Genomic DNA, 24,380 nt, shown 5'->3' with positions numbered 1-24,380 from the left:
CTTAGCTTTCTATGAAGGTGCAGTTCCAAAACAGAAACCAGACCCAGCGTCTCTGACACTAATCACATCAGCTGCTAATATTGTTAAGTTGTGTGTGTTGGTTCAAGTTGTGTTCTGTTTCAAATAGAGAATTAAGCCATGTTTCTTTCATTGGGAAACTGGAAGAAGGGGAAGAAGATGCAGTAGCAGCTGGGTGGGGGCTGGGGAAGCAGCAGCCCAGCAGATTGTACAGCTGAGGGTGGGCAGCCAAACCTGCCCCCTGATCGGGGAATTTTAACATCATAGGATGGTTTGGCTTGGAAGGGACCTTAATGATCATCTAGTTCCAACCCCCTACCATGGGCAGGGACACCTTCTGTTAGACCAGGTTGCTCCAAGTCCCATCCAACCTGGCCTTGGACATTTCCAGGGATGGGGCAGCCACAGCTTCTCTGGGCAGCCTGTACCAGGGCCTCCCCACCCTCACAGGGAATGATTTTTTCCTTGTATCTAATTTAAATCTACTCTCTTTTGGTTTAAAGCCATTAGTCTCAATCTTGCCACTCCAGGCCCTTGTCCAAAGTCCCTCTCCAGCTCTCTTGGAGCCCCTTTAGGCACTGGAAGGGACTCTTAAGGTCTCCCCAGAGCCTTCCCTTCTCCAGGCTGAACAACCCCAACTCTCCCAGCCTGTGTCCATGGTGGAGGTGCTCCAGCCCTTGGAGCATCTTCATGGCCTCCTCTGGACTTGCTCCACCACATCCATGTCCTTCCCATGTTGGGGACCCCAGAGCTGGATGCAGCTCCAGGTGGGGTCTCAGGGCAGTGGAGCAGAGGGGGACTCACCTCCCTCCACCTGCTTAAAGTAATGAAAGCACAAAGCTCATCTGTGAGTCTGATGCATTCTCCTGCTGCCTTATTTACACAGATCTTCACCATGTCCCAGTGTGAAACACGGAGACGAGTGGGGAGATCCCAGTAAGTGTGAAAATGGAGACTCGTGCCAGTACTGCCACACTCGCACAGAACAGCAGTTCCATCCAGAGGTACAGTAACCTCCTTGCTCCGTTTGGTAGTTGATAGAAAAGCCAAAAGCATTCCAGTCTCATGAAATAAATTAGTGTACCAGGTGGGAGAACATGTGGGCTGCTTGTAGTGTAGTCCTGGGATACAGAGAAACTGCATATTGGGAGTAAGCCGATATTCAGCTGCTTGACAGATTTTTGTTAGGTAGACCACATGGGAGGAGGTAAGAAAAGTGGGGAAAAACTCAAGTGTGAGAGCAGTCTCATGTATAGGGCCGTTAGGAAAGCACGATGTGGGTCTGCACGTGAGCGTACGGCATCTGTTTCCTTGAATAAAAGCTTGTGGTTGATGATGATAGCACTGAACACTACTGAGCTCTTGGTTGTCAGCATGCCCAGAGCATTCCAATATCCTCACAGAAAGTGTAATTAAGACCTTTTCGTAGTCTGCTTCATGTTACAGTGTTGAAAAGCTTTGTTGGGCCCGTATCGGCAAAGTAACCATTGTCACCGCCTGTCAAACTGGGGGGAAAGGGAATAATCCATTTGCTACAATCATTGTCAATGGTTTGTTATTTTCCTTGCAAACATGTGGCTGGAACTTTCTGTGCTGTCATCTGTCAACTGTTTCCTACCTTTTGCCATTTGTAATATTCATGGAGCTTCCAGTAAGACTGGGGGACTTCACCTCTGGGTGAGCTGGTGTGTGGTGGGTTGGTCTTTGGGTGAGCTGTAGCTGTGATGGGCATATTTTGGTGTTTCCAGAACTCTAGTGGGTTTTCCTTTCTTTGAAGCAAAGCACTGAAATGGTCACCCTGAGCTCTGCTGGCCTTTGCACCTTTTATCTCTGTCCCTCTACCTTGCTGTTGAGTTTCTTCATAGAACTTCTGTTCCTGGGCTGGTGGTCACTGTTATTTTCTGTTCATGTCAGTTGTTGGGGTTTTTTTTGTTTTCTCCCATTTTTAGATCTACAAATCCACCAAATGCAATGATATGCAGCAGTCTGGCAGCTGTCCCCGAGGACCCTTCTGTGCCTTTGCACATGTAGAACGTACGTGGACTACTTCTCTCATCTTTCGTGGGTATTTGAGCTATGGAGAGCTTCTGACCAAAACAGTTTAAGATACAGGGCTGCAAAACCAGAACTTCTGTGAAGGTTTTTCAAACCAAAGTGTTAACTTTGATAATTTCTGTAAAACCATACGAGTGTGGAAGGTGTTGGCAGAGCTGGAGGCAGTAGGTACTCTGTAGGACTTGACCCTCAGCTCACTGTCTCTTGAAGGATCTCCCTCTGTTCCCTCTCACCTGCTCAGTTCTCTGTGTCAATTCAGGAAGATGGAAATGGACAAAACTGCTTCTCTTCTGTGCATGGATGAACTGTACCTAGATAAGCTGCAAAGTGTGCTTTAAAAAGCTGAGGGTAAAGTTGCTAATTGTAGATAATGTATTGATACATTAAAAAAAATTAAATGCTGTCTTGCTATTTATGAAGTTTTACTTAGAGTTTAAATCTTTAAGTCAGGTTGAAGAAGAAAAATATGCAGCTTTTTTCCTGCTTTTCCTTAAATCCTCTTCTCTCAGTAGCTCCCTGATTTATTGGGCATTATTTCAATCCTTACTTTAATCATCTAGTGATGCTGTTTTGATTGTGGGAGTTCTGTATACAGGTGGGTACTAACATTCATAAATAATGGTTAGTTCCTGTCCTATGGCTTCTTCTTGGTTTCTACACTCCAATCTCACTGCTGACTTTGCAGCAATTAGAGCAGGTTACTCAGAACTCAGTAGATTGGCTCTGATATACTGACTCACTACATGGCCTTGAGAAAATCTCTTTGTTATTTGATTATCCTTTGTAAATGAGGGAATTAGTAATTGCTGCCTTTGTCAAGGAATGGGGAGAGTAAATTCCCTACAGGTTATACAGTTCCTTTTATAGGAGGCCTTGTTGGCAAGCAGTAATTATAGCTGGAGCTGTGGGCTGTAATCGCCCAAAACACAGGAGTGCAACTACACAGTGTGATCCAGCAAGCTTTACAGAATGAAATCTTGATAAAGGAACAGTGTTTTGCAAACTTCCTTTGGTATAATGTAGTGTTTTTGATTAGGGATGCCGTACTCCTGAAAATATTGCTGCATTTGATATTATATTACTTCAAGGGAGAGTAACATTCTGTGGCACTTTGGTCATTCCAACCTGGTTATTTCTTGTGCTGTCTTATGGAGTTACATCTTTTAGTCCTTCCTTAGCCAGCTGAACACTGAGGGCCTAATTCAATTAAAATATCTGCTCCAGGCATGACTTTTGCTGATTATTAGCAAGAAATGTGTTGAAACCAGCACTTCAAAGATACTGCAATACAGGTGTCGTGTCAGTTCTATAACTGTTTCTGTAAAGATGCTGACTCGTGTTAGATGTAAATACTACAAGTCTACAGCATCTTTACCTTCTGAGCCACTGACACTTTTTTTTTGGTAATGTTTTGTACTGAGCACAGATGGAAACTTAACTCCCTCAGCTAATTATAATGCACCTGTCAACTTTATGCCTAGCAATGAAGGAAGCTCTGCTTAGTTCAAGAGAGCTGAATGAATAACACACAATTCATGCAGGCAGGGAAGATAATTTTGGAGCAGCATTAATGGACTAAAGAGCAGCACAGTGTATCTGTGATGGCAGTAATAATGTAAGGAGTATTAGATGAGTGGTAGCCGTTTGCCAAATAAGGTTTCTCTTTGTTTCTATACTTACAAACAGGCGCTTGTAGAATATTTTTTCCTCTGAGGAGTATCTAGGTATTCTTGTTCCTAAATGTCTGGTGCCCCACTGCAGTTTTACAGCTTTGAGTAATGTTGCCTGTGCTTATATCCCTTGCAGAGCCTGCCCTCAGTGAAGATCTGCAGCAATCCTCGGCCGTGTCCAGCCCCACACAGCCAGGACCGGTGATGTACATGCCGTCGGCAGCTGGGGATTCTGTTCCAGTCAGCCCTTCCAGTCCACATGCCCCAGACCTTAGCAATGTATGTAGCCCTGTGGAGAAGCCTTGTCCATAGTCTGGGTTTCTCTGAGTCACTGTTCCCTCTCCCAAGAAGACAAATCTTAACTATCCAAAAGCCCAAAGGATATGAGATTTTCCTTCTAGTTCTCAGCTCCACACTTTTTAGAGGGATCTGGGTTTTTGGTTTGGTTTTTTTTGGAACATACATTCAGTGACTTTAGTATTGTCCTCTCACCTCCAAAGTTTTTAAGCCTTCCTTTCTGTGCAGAGTTTGTTGATGTACTTTCAGGAAACTGGAATATATCCGCACATGAAGCCCAACTCCTTCCTGTCTGAGGTACATATTGGGCTTAGTTTCCAAGTCCTTTAATTAAGGGCTGTGAGCCAACAACCTCTAAAGTACATAACTACAATTGAGTTTGTTTACATATGTAATCTCAGAGGCTTAGCCTGTGCATATTGTGTTGCATTATAGGATATCCTTAGTTCCCTCCCTCTCCTACTGCTGGGGATAGCTAAACTCTGAAATATGTTTAAGTGATGCCCCAGACTGTTGGTAATACTTTATTTTAGTTGTCCATACAAGAAGGGAGATGTTTAAATGCTGAACAGATACTCACAGTAAGATAAGAAGCCCATGGAATGCAAGTCTGCATTTTTACTTAGGTTTTTTTCTGTTTAAGTCTTTCTTGTTTGCACTGCTCTTGATAAGGTGTGTAACCTTTTCAAATGGTTGGTAGAGGTTTTGAGGAGGTAAAATGACACGAATTTAACTCATTTGAAACTGGTCAGAATGGGGTGAACTCATTTAGGACCTCTGTTTTATCTTATTCCCTCTCTTTTAAAAGAGAAGCTGAGTTTGATTTTATTGGTGCCAAAGCCAACATAACAGTTCATAGTTGTCCTGAATTTGATTGCAGCTAGAATTCCAAACAGATCTTGAAAAGTCTGGATGTAATATTGTCTCTTACTAAATAACACTGTGGAAAGCAGTAAAAACCAAAACCCCTTCATCTTATGAACGTATCATCTAAATTCTCTGAAAGCTGCAGAGAAGTTGAAGATATCTCCTACTTATTAGACTGTTTAGGTCTTTTCTATCTCAGGCTCTTAGTCTTTTAAACAGTCTTTCCTAATCCTTGGATATGTGCCAAATGGCAACACATGTCTGTCTGTGACTTCATCACTCCACAGGGCATCTGCATGTAGCTTGCAAACAAATATGGCTTTGCTGGTGATCATTTTACATGATGAATTAATCACAGAAAAAAAGGTCCCTGTAGCCACCAGCCTCACGTGGCCTGTTCTGTTTTGTATTTGTACTGTAGGTGTGGAATAAATCAGGAACTCTGCCAACTAGCCCCACCTCCACCACAGTGAGTAGTATCTTTGCGACTGTAGGGAAGCGTGGACAGCAGAATGTCTGGATAAAAATAAACCCAAAACATTGTAGGCTGCTCCTTTTTTTTCTTTTTTTTTTTTTTCTTCCCCTAATGCCAGCCCAGACTGTGCCACATTTGATTCTGTGATGTCTGGAGCACAGTCATGCTTGTCAGCGCAGGTGAATAGTTTTTTGTCCCAGAGAAATGGGATATTTGCATTGATCCAGGTGGACACATTCTCTAAAGCTCATCTTACTGCTGTCTGTGGCTTCATCTACAGTGCAAAACTAGCCTTATTGCATGTGATTGTGGTCCCTGGTATTAGTCCAAAGAATGGAACTGTTGGAAATCATTGAGGTTTTTTTAATGCAGCTGTTGATACAGCTTTAATGTCTGCATTAAAGCTTTCAGATTTCCAACTGGAAAGCAAAAAATAAAATATTACACAATAGCTCAGATATGTTTGGTTGTTCTGACTGCCAAAGCACCTTTCCAGGTTCCACACTACTACCCAGAGTCAGACAGGATCCACTGTAGCCTAAGGAAAGAGAATAGAGTTATGTTCAGGTTGGAAACTTGGATCAGTCACATCTGAGGCTTCAAAAAGGATAAATGTCATTAGAGCTGTAGGTTGGATTTTACAAGACTGTGCTCCGAAGGAGCGACAGTAAAACCATAATTGTGGGACTGTAAAAATCCAGTGGAGCTTTTCCCTGTTTTTTTAATTACTGTTTACTGAAAGCTTGTGTAGTTTTGTTGACTGTCAGCGTAATCAGTCTGCAAACAGTGAAGTGAATTGAGCCCTTCCATGGGGTGCCTCTCCCCTTCATGTCATTGCTCCTGGCTGGCTGTACTTTCCTGACACTTGTTCCTTCTGTTAGATTCTTTGTAGGAACAGCAGTCTTGGAAGCCCATCTAATATATGTGGGTCTCCTCCCGGTGCCATTGGAAAGCCCCACAGCTTGGAGACCATTGGTTTTCCTCCAGACTCAGTAACAGCAGCCGGCAGCTACAAGAAGGCACCGGGGTTTGAGCGAGAAGATCAGGTGGGGGCCGAGTATTTGAAGAGTTTCAAATGCCAGGTTAGTAGGGAATATTGGCTGGAAGAGCTGGGGGGATGAGGAAGAATGAGAGATTGCCCAGTCTAGCTTGATTGTGGTTTTTATTTTCGATGGAATAGAAGTGGGAAAGCACTGTTCTCATGTGCATTTCCAGATCTCTGCTGTTGCTTTCAGCCTTCCTTCCAGCCCCTTTCATCTTACATCCATTCTTGTCTGCCTTGCTGCCATCACACATTCTGTTTTGTGGAAGTGGAGCTGCTGCTTGTTTTCCCAGCCCCTCACAACTCCTGTCCTGTGTTGACCCTCAGTAGCTTCCCACATCACTTCTTGGTCTTTCTGTTTCCATATTTAGGTCCTTACCAAGAGTTGCTGTTTCTTTTGCTGTATTGTCTCATTGTCTCATCCTTCCTTCTCTGTTCCCACTCCAGACTCTTACCTTGACCTCTATGACTTGGTTTGTCTTCTGTTTTCACTGTTCATTTCTCTGGTGTATTAAAAATGTCATGTTAGTTGTATCTTTCCTCTCTGGCCCTATCATTCTGATCCTTGACTCTCTCCTGTGGCTTCTGTATTAAATTTCAATTCCTCATTCTCATTTGAAGAATCCTCTGAATCTTACCCAATCCATATCTTTTAATGACATTCCCTCTTATCCCTTTTGGGTATCCCAGTCTCACCTTGCTGCTTCCCCAGTCTTCTTCCTGGTGTCATGCCTTATTCATAGTGCTCCCTAGGCTTGCAACAGTCTCTTCCATCTCTTTGCCACACATGAGCTTCTCCACAGTCAGCTTCTTACTGTGAATTTGCTTTCTTGATGTTACAATGAATAGTTTCTCTGCACCATCCCTTCCAACCTGACCCCAACCCAGAGCTTCGGTCTCAGGTTTTATGTCTCACTGGGTTTGTAATTGTAATAGAACAACATCTTGATTTAGGGGGAAGGGAATAGCTGCTTGCATGAGGAGGTGCCTGCAAAAATATCTCCAAGTTCTTTTGAAAAAAAAATAAAATATAAAAAGGAATAAGAATGCCAGGTCTGTGTTGCCTGAGAACAGAGATGACAAGAAGAGCTGCTTTCTGCCTGGCTACGTTTAAGCTCTTGTCTGTGCCATTAAAGAAGTCAGCCTTAATGAGTCTGTACTGCTGCTTCTGTATTGCACTGCTGTGAGAAAACAGTGGAAATATCCCGTCCAGACAAGGTCTTGCATAAAGTAGTTGAATTTAGAAGCAGACTCCATGGGGTTTGTTTTATTTATTTTTACAGCTTTGGGAAAATATGACCAAGCTTTGCAGTAGGACCAAGTCTTGAACACTGTTTAGTCTAATTAAAATGATGCAGTGACAAATCCAGATTAAGCTATATGCATGTGTGCTCTCTTATAAATGCTTCCATTGTCTGGCTTAACGGGGATGTGGCTTAGGAAACTGCAAATTGATGCAACACGTCTTTGGGGGTAAAGAGCAGACCATGCTGTGATCCTGGCGCTTCTCATGGGCACAGCAGCTTGTAACAGTTGTTTAGAAACAAAAGAAAAAGCATGTCCTCGTTCTCTGTGGCCTCTACTGCAAAGGAGGAGTGAACCCAGAGCTGAAGGACTGAGAGAACCCCTGTCTGCTGCCAGCAGAGGCAGAGTGCCAGGGAGGCCCTGCTTTGGAGAAAATGGGCAGCAAGCCTAAGCCAAGGAGAAAGGGGTTGGAGCATGAATAGGGCTTTTAAAAGGAGGGCCAGAGGATGAGCATTTATATCTGAAGTTGGATCTGTGCTACAAAGATGCTTTATTCACATAGCTTCTTAATTATGTGGCTTTAATTAAGCAAAACCTGTGTTAAATGACTGGAATAAATAGCTATTAAGGTATAGACAGAAGTAATCACAATTGCCTTATGCTAACCTTCTACAGACAAAATTAGGTGTCTCATAAGTGTCCTGATTTAATTTTATTTTAATCTGTAATTACTTACTTTTTAAATTCTTCTGTAATTCCCTTTGGCTGCAATGGGCACCAGAGATTCTCATGTACCCTGTAAATTGGACCACTAATTAGGCATTTAACTTTGTCAACTCCTATATAAAAACGTTGGAGTCGCTCTGGCTCAGCTCTGCAATGGGCTTGTCATTTTTCCTCTGTAGAATTAGTACAAATAGTTTCTATCTTATTAGAATGAAAAATACACCTTCTGTCTTAATAGATTCCACATAGTTTGTGGTAAGGCTGAGCCAGCAGTTAAAGCTAAAAATACTTTTCCCCAGTCCCAAAAGATTTAGCAAGCTGGAAAAATGCTGGCTGCACTGGAAGGACTTGAATGCCACGACCAGGAGGTGTTCCCAAGTCCTGACACACAGCACAGTAGGTTTGTTCCATGCTGGTCAGAAAACATTTAGTTTCACTCGTAATTTATGTCCCTTGTCCTCTTCCCTGACTGCAGCAGAGTGAGCTGGAGAATTTCAGTTTGTCCTTTGAATTTTTGTCTCGATGTGTGCCTTTTCTAATGTTATTCAGAGCTAAAGGAGAATGGCTTAGGGGTGACATTTGGCTTGCTCGTGTTTTGTGAAGTCAGGGCAGTGGGAATTGGGACTAACATGGAAATGGGTTCACTTTTCCCCTCCTTAAAGGAAAAAAACCCCTTCCAGTACGACTAAACTGCAGCAGAGCAAACTCCCTACATTGGCAGGAAGCCTCTCAGTGGGGGCACGGCTGTGTAAGTGCCTTCCCTTCAGCTGTGACGTCTGTGATAGCACATTTTGTGTTCAGAGGAGTGTCAGGGGGGGTAGGGATGTGTTGGATAATGTAGCAGGCGTGTTATCAGACACACACAGATGCACTCACGTAATGCAGCTCCCGCTCACAAAGGAGAACAAGCCCGTGATGGGTTCAGTGGCAGTTCTGCTGTGTGTAAACACACTGCATGTTGTTCAGGGAAGTGTGAGAGAGTGGTACCCACTGCAGAAGGATCTTTGTGTCCATCTCTCAACTGCCTGGCTGCCAGGCTTTGACCTCCCCATCTGCCCACAGGCGTACAGCTGAGCAGGGAAAATGATTTAATGAAGTAAAACCAAAGGATGAATTCTTCCGCTGCTCTTTCGCCTGTCTGGTTATGTCATCCCTCTCCAGCAATCATTTATCTTTGTCATGAGACTGTTTAAGCCAAGAAGTCAAGGCATATCACTTCAGGTCAGCGGGGTGTCTCGTGTGCTGCTGTTGCACATCTCCCTGCAGAGATGGTGCCTTGCCTGCATTTGGGATAAAAACCATCGTGTGCACTTTATGTCTGGAATATGTCTGTGTTTCAGACTGGGGAGGCTGGAGAGGGAGTAAACAAGCAGCACTGACTCTCAGTACTTTTTTTTGCTCCCTCTCTGTGCCCAGGGGCTGTGATTGATCTCCCTGTGCCGTGTCACAGCACGGGAGGAAGGGAGCAAGGTCTGCAGACAGACTGTTACACACTGACAGGCTCCTGAGGCCACTTCCTTCCCAACTGAGTTCCATCAGAATTGACTGATGTTGCAAGGCAAGAGAATTGATATCCATTAAGGATATAGTGCTGGAAGGTCCTTAAGCTGAGTTTTTAGGCTGGAATACTAAGTGTATGTTGGCATTGTGAACTTTTGCAATTCCAGACAGTCTTAACCTCACTTATGTTTTATAGCTTTGAGCTCTCATGTTAATGGATGGGGGAAGGATTTTTTATAAAATCAGTTTTAATGATGTTTTTTTGAAAGTTGATTAGTTATCTCTGTATTTTACTTTGCAGTCCTAGCTGGGAGCTGGAAGAGTTTGAGCAAAAACGTAATCTACAGACTTTATTTTCCCCAAGCTGAAAAATATTTACATAATTTAAAAATGTAGTATGCCTCCCACCATTTCTGGCCCTTTCTGGTTTTTAGATGCTAGTAGGGCTGATGAGTTAGTTATAGCAAGGCAAAATAATTCATTTTTGATCTTGGTTCTTAGGATGTGCTTTGTGGTAGCAGGGGACTTAGAGCAGCACTGAAGGCAAATGTCATTGTGACAAGTCTTTGCATAACTCTAGGGGTGATATCTTGGTGTACAGAAAGCATAAATTACTTGGAATGTTTTCAGTTTGCTGTGCTTTCCCTCTCTCCAAATTCTCTAGTGCCTTGAGCAGACCGAGAGAGGAGTGGACCGTGTTTCCCATTTTAAATTTTGCTAAATAATCCCTCTGCTTATCTTTTGTTTTGTTTCTTTACTGCAGCAAGCAAAAATGAAGTCCCACTCACTGGAACACAGGAGCCAGGAGCAACCTTTGTTACAGCCCAAACAGGTATGGTACTGCCAGCAGGGCTCTGAACCAGCTCAGTGCTTCCACCACCACTGAGAAATCTCTGTGGATCCAGACAGCTCTGCAGGGAGTAAATAACAGTCCAGACACCATTAGGGATGCTCAGCTGGAGGGATTACTTTATGAGGATGGGATGATTTGCTGGAGGTGTTATTTGTCAGTAGTTAGACCTGAATGAATTCAGGATGGATTCACAGGGCTGGACTGTGCTAGAGAGAGTCTTCAAATTACAGAAAATTGAGCTGGAATGGATCTCTGGAGTCATCTGAGTTCAAGGATTTGGCAAAGGGAATTTAATATCAGGTTCTAAGTCGTGTGCTGAACTGAGTGAGTGATTGTGTGGCCCATGCATGTGATTGCATGCAACCTGTGGGTCACAGGAGTTAATTCTGGGGCAGCCTGAAACATGTTTAGAATACTGGGGGAGGGACATGGAATGGAGACCAGTCGACAGAAATTAAAGAAAAGCTGTTAATCTCTCCCCACCCCCAGCCCAGTAGTAGCAGTAACCATCTGTCAGGTTGGAAGCAGGCAGGAAACAGGTTTGCTGCTGATCTGTGGCTCATTCCTGCGTGTTTCTGAAGGGGTTCTTCCGTAAAGATGTTTTATGTCCTTCCTCTTTCCCTTCTCAAACTCTTGTTTCAGGACATTCTGGGTATTCTCCCAGTGGGGAGCCCACTGACATCCAGCATCTCCTCTAGTATCACCTCCAGTCTGGCTGCAACACCCCCGAGCCCTGCTGGCACCAGCAGCATTCCAGGCATGAATGCCAATGCCCTTCCCTTCTACCCAACCAGTGACACCGTTGAGTCTGTCATAGGTAACTTTGCTTTTTTTTACTCATGCTGGTAGGGCTTCCTCAGACATGGACTGCCAGGTATGAGAGCCGGAATATCATGGGTGTTCCAGTGACCTCCAGTTTTCCGTCTCTGTCAGCGCTGGCAGATTCCCGAGGCTTGTTCTGTGACTGTGACACATCTGATGTTTTCTGCAGGTCATTATGGATGAAATTCACCCACGGGACCAACTGAAGGCCTCTGAGCCACTTACTCAGAATGTCACATGGTTGTAAAGGGCCTTAGTTTTAGGTTTGTCAAAGTGACAAAGAGGTCTTGGACTAGGCAGGAAATCACAGGGGCATTTTTCCACAGTTACAATCCCTTATGTTCCAAATGACAGTTTTATAGCCAGGGCTGCCTCCAGGTGGATTGTAAGGACTTGCCCTTCATAGAGTGTAGGACAGAGGCTGAAAGAAAAAGGAAAACATGAGAATCCAGAGAGTGGAGTCACTCTTAGATAGGTACAGGCTTTTTGGTCACCTGTTTTTCTTTTTTCTTTTTTTCATTTTTTTTTAATTAAATGTAACATTTCTGAGGTGATCTCACTAATTTGATAAAAATAATAATAGAAACGAGTGGGCATGTGTGGGATGGAATTATACTGATCATCATTAGTGATGAGGCATGTTCAAACAGATATAACACTTGCAGGCATTAATAAGGTTTATTTTACCCTATCTTTGAACCTCAGAGATGTTTTTCAGTGTTCCCTTCTACTTTTTGGGAAGGTAGGGACAAAGCACAAGCCAGACCCAGACATGCCATAAGCCAGTGTTCCTGCATATTAGAGACAGATTTAGGAGAGCAGTTTGGGGAAGGCTTATGGGATCTGCTGTTATTTCATCGGATTTTTGTTTTCATAAAACATTTGGGAATACTTTGAGACAAAAAGAAATCAGATCAGGTAAAAGAACCTGAATTGAAAAGCTGCCCATGACTCTTCTGCCAAACAGTCTCAGAATAGGGCATAGAGTAGGGCCCTGACAAATAGAGAGTGCAGGCTCCTCTGCATGTAGGCTCTTTGGGCCATCCTATCTCTTGAAGTTGTTGGTCCTTTATAACATAATTGGTACCTCTGTGTCTGGCAGAGTCTGCCTTGGATGACCTGGACCTGAATGAATTCGGAGTGGCTGCCCTGGAGAAGACATTTGACAGCAGCACAGTGCCCCACACGAGTGGCATCATGATAGGTACATGAAAGCAACAGAGCTTTCTTTATCTTCTGCCAAGCAGTGTTGCCCAGTCACCTCAGTGGAGCCAGCCCAACCAAGCTCTAAAACCAGTCCCAAAATAACATTGGTTAAAACAGCAATTATAACAAACTCTGGCAACCCCTGAGCATCTTTGAAGTGAGAGCTTGCCCTTACTGACTAGCAGAGCTGAGTTGTTGCCATTGGGCCCAGATGTCTTGGGGATGTTTCTTGAGACTGAATGGGACTTGCTTGATTTTTTTTTCTTTTTTTTTTTTTTTTTTCCTTTTTTTTTTCTTTTTTTTTTTTTTTTTGAGTGTGTAAGTGGACTCTAGAAGGCATCTGATAAATTTAAAAACCAAAGCATAACAATTTGCATCTTAAGCAGAAAGTTCTCCCTAGCTGTAAGAGGAAACTCACTGACCTGGTAATGCCATCCATCTGTCACAGAGTGTCGTCATGGTCTGCTGGTTTGATTCCTGTACTGTCTGTCTCATTTTGATACGTGGAGGTAGGCTAAGGCCTCTTCTGCCTGTCTCTGATGGGTGTCCAGGGAAAAACAAAATGTCTCATAACTTTCTGGAAGTGGTGGTAGTTTCTGGCCGCCCTTGCTGTGTAAAGCAGGTGTTTGAACGGGAGCAAACTCTGGTTGTCTGAAGGTTTCCAAGGGAGCTGCCCTGCCTGGAGCTGTGGAGGTAGGAAGGGAGCTGTGGAAAGAGCCCTAAAGAATATCACTTCCACTTCCCTACCAAAGGTTAGAGCCTGGTCGGAGAGTTTACTGTACCTACTCCTGCCAGCCCTGCTTCTGCTGCTCCCCATCTGCAGTGCCTTAGGGATCCTCCTTCTCCTTCTGTTCCCATCAGGGCTGGTGTTACCTAGTGATCTTATGAGAAGGGAGCAGGGCTGAGACCTCCCTTAATCTGTGTGGCAGGCAGACTAACCTCCAGTGTAAGGGAAGTTGATGTCTTTTGAGCTTAGGCTTTCCTTTATTTGGGTTTTTTATTACTGATAGATCCAGGCACTCAGGTATATCTGAACTACCTAAAGCTAGGCACTGATTTTTAGTGGTTAAGATCATGACTTCACCTGGCATGACAGTCTTCTCATTGCAGGTTATTTGGAAGCATTAGAGGCAGAGACACATGTTTTAGCAGTGAATTTTTCGTGACAGAGTGTTTTACCAAATTCATCTTCTCTAGGCTGACAGGGACTGAACTCTGCTCAGGAAACCTTCTGTTGCTTTGGCCAGTGAAAGAATGATCCATTCAATCCTGGAGGGTCTTAACCTACGTGGGTCGTGGGATGGCAGCTTCAGTGCTCCTCTTAAAGGCCCCTCTAAAAGAGGGGAATAAAACATGAGGAGAAGTGGAGGGAATCCCGAGGGGCTTAGGGAGGAGAAAGGGAACCTACCGCCTTCTGCTCTGAACTCCTGCCCTGTGCCCACACCTCATGGTCATACATAGCCATCCTCTCTGTGTGTTCTTTGTCCAGGTGGGAGTTTGCTGCAAAGTTCTGCTCCTGTAAATATCCCCGGGTCCCTTGGAAGCTCTGCCTCCTTTCACTCTGCCTCTCCTTCTCCACCGGTCAGCCTCTCATCGCATTTCCTCCATCAGCCCCAGGGACACTTAAGCCAATCAGAAAACACGTTCCTGGGGACATCAGCTTCTCATGGATCATTAGGTAAATGCACAGTGTGTGTGTCCCCATGTACATGCCTGTCTGTGCCATGTAAGTATTTTCTTTTAAGTTAGCTTTAATTTTAATGTGTTATTTCACTGCTGTCATTTGTATCTCTTCTTCCCATGAGAACAGCAATGGTACTAGAAGCTGCTTTATGAAAAATCAGCTAATACCTTGTGAGCAAGGGAGCAATTCCCTCTACTTTCTCTGTTTCTAGGCTGAGAGAAAGGGGCAGATAGGTTAATTGACTTGCTCTGATGATGCCTTTCAGGGAAAAGATCTCTGCCTTTTCCTGACAGCAGTTCTGTGCTGAGACTTCATATAAAACTCAGAGCTGGGTCCTCAGCTTTGCTTAGTTAAGGTAGGGGTTGCAGTTTGCCTTTGGGGCTGCTTGTGGGTCAGGTTGGCTCTGAAAGCTCTAGGGCAGACTTCGGGCATTGTAATTTTTCTGTTTGATGCTCTGCACCAGATTTGCAGTGTGGACTTCTCAAAAAGTTAATTTTCCAGCTTTGTCCCCTTGGCTCCTTCTCCCCCCTTGAGAATCTCTTTCCTGTATGAGGGAGTGAAGGGAGGAGAAAGTGCTTTGGAGCTTCAGCTGTATCAGGAAGAATTGGGAACTGAGGGGACAAACTATTTTGTAATCAAGACACAGGGTTGCCATGAGAAATAAAACTGTTTGGGCTCCAGGCTACAGTGACACCAGTTCCACTCATTTCTGTTAATAACAGTAAATATTAATTCTCTCTATTGATGCTAGACATAAATGCCTCTTCAAATTTGAGATACACTTTAATCTTTAATATTCAGCTTAACCTAATAAAATGATTACATGCTTTTGTAATCTATTTCAGCATGCACTTATCTGTGTAACTGCATCCCTTGTTTGCACAGCCCAAACCCATGTTTCCATGCTTGTCATTGCTGTTTGTTTGGCTTTAGCAGCTTTTACAATTACTGTAATAAGAGACATCAGAGGCATCTCAGCTATTAATTAGGGTTGAGGCTGGCTGTTTGTCCCCGTTTTAGTTAGGAAAAGAAAAATTGCTGATAAGGCCTGGTTTTAATTTCAGAAGAAATAAGAGTTATATTTTATCTTGACTATGTATTTATGCAAATGAAAAGCCAAAAAAAATGCAGGAGATTCACAAATGCATTTTAATAATTTATTTATAAGAAAAAGGTTAGATATTTTCCTGAAATACCAGTTGGTGAGGTTTTGAGAAGATATATAAATAGTCACCTAGCAGTTGGCAATCTGGAATCTCTCTGTTCCATTTAAATTACTGAATGCACATAAGTAACGTGTAGAGTGTGTAGTTATTATTTTTTTTTTATTGCAATTGAGTGAAAAATACCTAGTCCTGGGCTGGTTTCCACTGTGCTGATGCAAAATGCACAGAGAAGGCATTCCTGACCAAAGAGGCTTGAGACTTCAGATGTGAAATGAGAACAGCAGGTGGAAAGAGAGAGTAAAAACAAATTGCAAGATCAGCTTGATCAGCATTATGGCAGAATTTGTGGCTTGCCAGCATCCCATTTAGTGCTAGATTCCCATTCAAGAAAACTGAAGTTTAAAAAACAGAATGTGAGTCCATTAAATGGAATCGAATGGGGTTCCATTAAAACTTCTTTCTTTTGACTGAGCACCCTTCAGAGCAGCTGAAATGATCTCTGGTAAGTGGCCTGAGCCAGCAAAGATCCTTTGCTGCTCTGCTAAATGAGTTGTTAATGTGCCTTGAGCCCTTGGTGAAGACAAGGTACTATTTTTCAGCTGCATTTTTGTAACTATTTGTGTCTTGGCTGGTACTAAATGGGTGGTGGTGGGTTAGACCTTGGTGAGAGGCCGTTGGCTCCAGGGCTCACTTGCAGACACAGTTCAGCTGCTCTAAGATCAGAATTATCACTTGCAACTTAATTTAGGAATGTTCACAGCCAGTGGTGAGCACCATAGCATGAAAATGATTCCCACATCAGACGGGAGCAAACTGTGTGGGTAAGAGTCCACACTCTGTCTCAATATTACCTTTTCCTAATAGTTCTCCCCTGAGTACAAGGTGTAGGTAATTCATTTAAGTGAAAACATTTTTGTTATTAAAAGAGTACAAACATTGGACTCAGTGGAAAAATAGCTAGTTTTGTCTACACCTGATTTCCCACTGCTTTGTCTTCCTAAACCTTGAATTTCTTCCTGAAAAGGGAATTTATTTGAACAAGCTAAAATAGGGAGGTGTTTAGTCAGTCTTCTCTGATGCTGTTCACTAGCTCTGTGCTAGAACTCTGCTGAGGATGAAGCTGATGTAGATACTCTTGTCTCTCTACCTTTTTATAAACAGGATTTTCCAGTTAGTTCTGTTTTTTGCACGTGGAAGCAGTGATGACTTGGAGCATTTTCATGCCATTGTTTGCAAGTGAGACTCCTTTTCTAAGCCCCAGACTGAGGAGCCAAAAGCAGAAGTTTCTTAGGGTGCAGTGTGAGAGGAAGCACCACCTGGGCTGTGTGAACCAACTGTGGTGGCTGTGCTGCATGGAAAAGTGGGAATGTAGTAGCAGGTCAGGGGTTCTCCTGTGAGAAAGGGGATTCCAGGTGATCATCAGCTCTGCTGTAGAATTGATGCTTCTAAAAGCAGTCTGATTCAAGAGTTGCCTCCACTCAGTATCCTGGGTCCTCCACTAAAGATGAGGTTTAATGGTGTGAAATTTCCCTATAAAGTTCCTCTGTGATGGACTCCGGGGTCCTGGGGATGAAACTGATTCTTACGGTGAACTTTTTATCCTGTTGACACGTTTTTGAATCCTGGATTTCACAGGGGTAGGGAGGAAATGGGGAAATTGCCAGCACCTGTGACATAACCCTCTCTATTTCCCTGTGAAACAGGTTTAAATGGGATGAACAGCAGCATATGGGAACACTTTGCTTCGGGGAGTTTTTCGCCCAGTACCTCACCTGCATTTCTGTCAGGTCCAGGTGCTGCGGAGCTGGCACGGCTACGACAAGAACTGGATGAGGCCAACGGCACAATAAAGCAGTGGGAAGAGTCTTGGAAACAAGCCAAACAGGTACTTGGGCAACTCCTGGGAACAGGGATTAGGGAGTATAGAGTAGGAGGGTGTTGGCCTTTCAACAGGAGCCCTCCAGACACTGAGGTGATGGATAGAGCTGTAGGTTTTACAGATTCTCTTCAGCATTCTTCTTCTTTCCCATCCCTTGGAAAGGGGGGCTGAATCACCGTGCCTGACGTGGTTCAGGTGCTGGCAGTGCAAGGCCCGGTGTCATAACAGATGCACTGAGGCACTTGACAGTGTCTCAGACCTGCCAGTTGACTTTGATCCATGGTAATTTGCCAGCATGCAAAGTTCATCCCCTGAACGGTGTACGCCAGATGTGTAGAACCACAGCCCAACCAGATGGGATGTCTGGAATGAGCAGAGCCTTGAAGCAAAGCTCCAGACATGTTTCAGAATTTGGGAGCAGGGCAGATTGGACAGAACTGGTGAGAAGTGTATGGAAGTGGATTCTTTTGCCTGGAATTCTCTTGGGAGACTGAGTTTTCAGGGTGCTTCTTTTACCCTCTTTGTTGGAACTCGTAGGCTTGTGATGCTTGGAAAAAGGAGGCAGAGGAAGCAAATGATCGCGCCAACACGGCTAACATGGAATGTGAACTGGCCCGGGAGCAGAGGGAAGCCTTGGAGCTGCAAGTGAAGAAACTGCAGGAGGAGCTGGAGAGGATCCACACAGGCCAGGACCCACAGTTCCTGCGCTCCTTCTCTGACCTGGAGACGCTCTCGCTCTCGTCGCTTTACACCCTTCAGAAACAGCTGCGGGCAAACCTGGAGAAGGTTGACAAGGTGAGTGCCAGGGGTTTGCAGGGCTCTGCTCCCTGTGCTCCTACAGATCTCAGCTTTTCCCCTTTTCTTTAATGTAGCCAGAAATCAGGAGCCCTTCAGAGCACTTCCAGGTTATGTAAACACAGTGAGTTTTAGCCAGCTTACAGGAAAATGCCTCCACCTTTATGCCTGATGTGCAGAGTTTGGGTCAATCAAAGCTGCTCTGCTGATCCTAAACCTCCTAAGTGGCATCGGGCCGTGCTGCTTCGCTTTTGCTTCAGGAGATGGGCAGCTGCAAGTCCTTCCCTGCTGTCCCCCCAAACCGTGGAGCCCCCTTTGCTGACGCTATGCCCTGTCCCCCTCTCTTGCAGGCGGTATTTCAGATGCAGTCAGTGAAATGCCTTAAGTGTCAGAAGGAGAACCGGGTGGTGTTACCGTGCCAACACGCAGTGCTGTGTGAAACCTGCGCCGAGGAGGGGGGAGAGTGCCCCATCTGCCATCCCAACAGGCCCCACTCTCTCCAGTCGTGACCTTCCAAGGACACTTGTTCTAATCATATCGTATAGAACTTTTTAACTTTATACATACGTACATATATATGTATGTGTATATATATATATGTATATATGTGTGTGTATGTGCGTGTTTGTGCATGTGTAGGGATATGCACACACAGGCACATACACACATGAAACAAAAAATTAGTTGCAGAGCACTTTTTAATATTTTACATCCCGTATCTAAACTGCCCCTCACCCGTGCCCCACTAATTCTAACTCTTGATGAACTTTGAGAGCTGTTTTTAATACAGATCAAAGGGCCATTTGCAAAGAGTCTGTGTTTCTCCTCTTTTCTATTTAGGTGATAACAAATTTTTGACTATTTCCAGAAGGACTTAGAGTGGGCAAGAGGGGCTTCCATGTGCTTTCCAGAGGAAGAGTTGAGATCACGGGGAGGATCGAGGTGGATTGAAATGACTTGTTCATGCCTTCGGTCCCCCTGCTCTTTCACTGACCCAGCTTGGTTAAAGCCGTCCTCCCTGATGGAAGCTCTGCCTGGTGGGCCTCACGTTGCCCATCTCTGAATGTGCAGGAACTTTGTCTGTCATTTAAGCAGCAAAGTTCACTTTTTAAATTTTTTTACGCTCTTTGTATATTTGTATGAAAAGAAGAAAAGAGGGAAAAAAAAAAATAATTCTATTGGACCTAGAGCAAGCCAAGCCCCAAAATTCAGTGACTGGTGTTCATTGCTGATACAGCCAACATGTTCCAGGTCTGAGCAGCCTTAAAAGTATTGCCCTTGGGTCAGCTAAAGCCCTTTATGAAGGAAATTTGGATGCAGAGGTTAGTTCTCTCCAGGCACCCCTTTGTCTGGTGGCTGTCTAGAGATTTTTTAATGTTTCAGACCAGATCAGTTTTGTTTTAGCCACAGGGACCCGATTCGTAGTCACTGCTGAAGTGCATGAAACAATTCCAGGGAGGCTGAGTTTTGTTAAACAGAGTTGATGTTGCCTGTGTCAGCAGCTCAAGGTTGGTTTGTGGACTGCTGGCTCCAGAAAGCCTCGTGTTAGAGGCGTGTGTGGTGACAGAAAGTCCAGCAGGACAGGGAAATGCCACCACCTTTTCCTGTCCAGCAGCTGAGCTTTCCTGTGATTTTTTTTTTTTTTTCCTTACCAGTGTGTCCGTTGGATTTTCACATCAGGTGGATTGCAGTAACCTGCTGGGATCTCAACCAAAAGGCCACTCAGTTGGACTAAACATTTTTATTTTGCACAGGGATGCTCCCGTGCTGCCCCTCCCTGACCTGGAAAAGCACTGGAACCTCCAGCAGCCCACTATTGTAGGAAAACTGAATTTTTACCAGAGCCTCTCAGAAAGCTTCATATTTAATACAAACACATAATTAGGTTTGCTTCCGTAATTCCACCTTTCCTCTCCATGGAAGGGGTTAATATGCATTCCCAGATGATCTCTTAAGTGCAGCTCTGTGTAGTTCTTTTTTATGTTTTCCCATTAACTTGTTTTTGGGTTTTTTGGTAAAAATGCTTTTTTTTTCATGTGTATTTTATTGTAACTAGCATCATTTTTTTTTAAATTTTTTTTAATGGAGAGACACTGTTGAGTGACTATTGTGGCTATGTTGTTTGGTTATAGCCTTTGAATGTCTGTGCCATGGGGCAGCACATCTGCCTTGGTCTGATCTTAAGGAAAGACCTTTTATTAAAATACATTTCTCTTTTTTTTTAGGAAAAATAAAAAATAAAAAAAAAAAATTTAAAAGTGGGGGGGAGGAGGAAAAAAAGCCCAATTAAGATAAAAAATTTACTAAAAAGTTTTTTTGTAACTAACTTAAATCATAGGAAATAAACTCTTGAATCAGGACTTTAATATTTATAAGCAGCAGAGCTGATCAGCCCGTTTTGGCTATGGTTTGTAACACTTTTTATGAGCATGGGGGTTTTTCTGCTCCTCTGCCTCCCCGGGGGCTGCTCAGGGTGATGCTGCCTTTGGCCAACCCTCTGTTTTCAGATCTGTCCAGCACCAGCCCTGTGACTGCAACAATTCCCACAGGGGCTCTTCACTTGTCCCTTCAGCTGGAATTTGTCCCCTGGTGGCACCTGGGGGCTGTGTCCATGGGAATTCCAGTCACGGGGTGATGCAGGGCTGGGGGGTTGAGGGGGAAGAGCTGTTTGCCCCCAGTTTCCATGGGGTGCATTTGCTTAGGCAGGGAGGGGGTACAAGGAAAATTCCAGGCCAGAGAAAATATGTTTTTCCCTTTTGAGTAAAACAGTTTCTCTGTTTTAAAACTTATACTGAAGGACCAAAGAATTCAAAATTTCACCTGTTTGTGGCCCTTAAATTTTGACTTTCCATTGCCACACTGCACTCATGGCAGAACAGCCTGAAGGAATTAGCACTCGACCCTTCCCTTGCTCCCACCCCAACCTCTCTCAGCACTCTGTTTGCACAAGCACATAGACTGTTTCTCACTTTCCTCTGGTTCTTGAAGCAACACTTCCTAAATTTAGGTTTTTATTAATTTGTTTGCTGCTTTAAAAAAAAAAAAAGAAAAAGGAATATCTGAAATGTGAATTTATTTTCTTAAGCATCAGATGGAAAAGAGAACTTCATCTTTGCATATTTTGTGAATGTTCTGGGGGGCCACTTTTATGACAACTTCCAAACCAAATGAGGTGAGAGCAGGGGGAAGGGGCAGCATTCCTGACCCACTCCAGCAGTTTTTGCTGCCTGCCCTAGGCAGGAAGGACAAACCATAATCACAGCACTGCAGTTAAGGCTTAAGAGTCTGTGATCAGCTTCTGTATGGTGTGAAAAGAGCTGAAATAAACCTGGTGCTAATAAGTGCAGCCCCTGTCACGTACTGTCAGGCTTCCTTCTGAAGCAGGAACTCCCTTTACAGGACACACAGTAACACGTCAGAACTGAGGGGGCTTCAAGACGAAGTTTGGGTCCACGAGGCTCCCTGAGGAGCAGCCCAGCCCTGACCACGTCTGGGTCCTGCCTCCTCACACAGACTCCTCATTGGATAATGACATTTTCCTCCCCCAGTTTTTGGGAGCTTCAGAAGTGTTGAACCTCTGTGACTAATGGTGCAGGTCAGGCACTTCTGAATTAAGAGCTGGGGGAAGGGAGTTGTGGTTGTGTTGTGAAACCACAGTATCCTAAAGGTCAATAAATTTTTACATTATTATGGAAAACCAGTCTAGAAGCAGCTGGCTTAGGACAACACTATGCTGGGTAGATGGAGAGCAAAAAGCAAGGCTGGAGCTGTAGATGAGAGCCAGGAGCTGAAGGATTTTATCATTTTGGGCTAACAGGAGCACTTTTAGCTCATCTCCAGCCTTAGATGCTGTAGCCATGTGCCAGCAGTGGCAAAGACCCGGTGACACAGGAGGGACCTGGGAAAGGTCTCGGAGCTGGAGCACATTTCCTTAAGCAGATCCCCACCCCAGGGGGGGTCAGTGCAGCTGATCCCCTGCTGAAGGGTTTTTACACTTTCTGTACATCTCTGAAGCTGAACCTGAGCCACTTGCAAGGCTTGTGCAGCTGAGACAATGAAGAGAATTCCTTACCCTGGGAGGAAGCCCATAACACTGAATGGACTCAGTCATCCATTGCTGTTCCACCAGCCTCCAAACCTCCTCTCTTCCTCCTTTTCCCCCATCTGAGAAGGAAGAATATTACCAGTGTTTTCCTCCAGAGTTGTAATAATCCTTGGAGTGATGGCCAACAGCAAAATAGATGTTACTGATGTAAAATCTAGTATTTTAAAGGTGAAATATTCCTGCAAAGTAGTGACTGCATCGGAGAGATTTCTGGGGCTTCCCCACTCCGTAGCTTCCAATGTTAAAACAAAATAAATACAGTATACGTTTTAAAAAAAATAATAATAATACACACTGCAGTATTTCTGGTGGCAATTCTTGCCCAGTCCCTTCCCTGCTTTCCCCAGGAGGAAGGGCACTGGGCAGAAGCGCCCCTAGTCCGTGTAGAAGTTGGCAGAATGGTGATCAGTGGTGTAAAACGTGTTGTTGATTCCATGTATAGAACTGTGATTTCAGCTGTCGTTCTCTCGTACTCTGTAAATATGTGTTTTGGCTGTCGGAAACCTGGTTTAGACTCTTTTCTTGGCAGAGTGAATTTTGCATGTGGGGCTGGAAAGAACTCAATCTGTGTCACAGTTTCCAAGGGCAGGATGGATTTTTTTTTTTTTTTAGAGGACAATAAATTTTTATTTTTTTGCTAAGAAAAAAAAAATTATAAACCAAAGCGGTGTGTGCGTGTGTGTGTGCACGTGCCTGCCCAGGTGGATGTGGGGAGGGTGGGGAAGTCTGGGCTGTGGAGCCCTCAAAACACCAGATCCATGGCCAGTTTTGCCTTTTCCCTTTCACACAACCAAGAGTAATTTCTCCCTGAGCTCCCTTCTGGATCAAGCCCCTTTTTCAGGGGGTTACCTTTCACCTTTCTCATCGAGGTGCTGTGGAAAAGGGGGAACACCGGTGGGGTGCAGGTAGGTTGGTCAGAGACCCCTTTGGAAATGGCAAAACCACAAAAAGAGTGGTTTTATCACCCAGATTCTTGAACTGGATGTGGATTTCTGTCCTGGAAGAGCCAGGCTGGGCAGAGGTGAGCCAGTACCTCTGTGCCTGCACAGCAGATACAAACAAGAGTTTCGTGTGTTGGCACCAAAAAGAACGTGCCTTACCTATGGATCCAAGAATTAATTTAGGTCTAATTAATGCTTCAAAGATGTGTCAACCACTTCCCATCAGTCCAATCACAACAATAATCTGAATCACCCAGTTTATATTAGAGACTATTAGTAACACAATAAAAATCAGTAAATGTGAGTGCCAGTCCCCTTCCCTCTTGTGTTCCAGCAGTCTGTCTGTGTCAGGTTCTTCACCAGGATGAGGATGATGATTTCTTCCTCCTCCTCAGTCTTGCATTTACCAGGAGCTGGTTTTTTGTGCTTCAAGCCATATTTTCTCATGCTTGGGCTGTTCTCTGGTCCATGGGGTTAGTGACACCCTGATTGATTAAGGTTTATTAGTCCTTCCCTGTAAAAAAAGATATGATTTCTTCAGGGGTGGGAGAAGACCCACCCAACTGCCTGGAGCTGAGCGAAAAATTAAGCTGAAAGACCTTGAATAATACAGTGCAAACAACCTCAAAACAGAGGTCAGCCCGTGGCACCTGCTCTCTGGGACACACCTGGGTGGTGGCAGCCCAGGGCGAGTTAGAGCACAGTGATTTTTAAACAAAGAGCTAAAAATTAAGCTAGAAACACATTCAGACCTACAGCCTCATAGAGTTAAGCCTTGTAATAAAGCATGAGGTTGGTTGTTAACAGGTGCCAACTCCAAATGAGCTGCAGAGCTCAGGCTTGGGGTGCTGAACCCTGCTGAAATGATGCCCCTCAGGACAGATTCTCCACAATCCCAGACCTGTCTCTGGAATATTATTTCTCTGCAGTGAAACGAGTGATCTAAGCCAGCAAATGGCTTCCTTGGGAGCCTTAATCCCTCCTGCTGTGGGCTCTGTCTGTCACACAGATACCAAAGGAGCTTTTTTTTTTTT

The 24,380-nt window shown here is 44.3% G+C and overlaps 1 protein-coding gene across 8 annotated transcripts in view; it reads left to right on the top strand.

Moving 5' to 3' along the window:
- The window catches only part of UNK (unk zinc finger), a 46,235-nt gene extending 23,327 nt beyond the window's left edge, over positions 1–22,908 (top strand). For 3 of the 8 annotated variants that reach the window (XM_032706356.1, XM_032706348.1, XM_032706351.1), the window contains exons 6-17: positions 905–1,022; positions 1,968–2,052; positions 3,880–4,022; positions 5,329–5,376; positions 6,264–6,464; positions 10,659–10,727; positions 11,391–11,565; positions 12,673–12,774; positions 14,266–14,454; positions 17,330–17,511; positions 18,043–18,300; positions 18,651–22,908. In XM_032706356.1, the coding sequence (XP_032562247.1) occupies positions 905–1,022; positions 1,968–2,052; positions 3,880–4,022; positions 5,329–5,376; positions 6,264–6,464; positions 10,659–10,727; positions 11,391–11,565; positions 12,673–12,774; positions 14,266–14,454; positions 17,330–17,511; positions 18,043–18,300; positions 18,651–18,809 (1,729 nt within the window). In that variant the 3' untranslated portion in view covers positions 18,810–22,908. The remainder of the gene's footprint in view (positions 1–904; positions 1,023–1,967; positions 2,053–3,879; positions 4,023–5,328; positions 5,377–6,263; positions 6,465–10,658; positions 10,728–11,390; positions 11,566–12,672; positions 12,775–14,265; positions 14,455–17,329; positions 17,512–18,042; positions 18,301–18,650) is intronic. The other 5 variants (XM_032706350.1, XM_032706353.1, XM_032706354.1 and 2 more) reach the window with 5 other exon arrangements.
- The last annotated feature ends 1,472 nt before the right edge of the window (positions 22,909–24,380 follow it).

Source organism: Chiroxiphia lanceolata, chromosome 19 (assembly GCF_009829145.1).
Source record: "Chiroxiphia lanceolata isolate bChiLan1 chromosome 19, bChiLan1.pri, whole genome shotgun sequence".
Lineage (NCBI taxonomy): Eukaryota > Metazoa > Chordata > Aves > Passeriformes > Pipridae > Chiroxiphia > Chiroxiphia lanceolata.
This window is presented reverse-complemented; position numbering and strand designations above follow the sequence as displayed.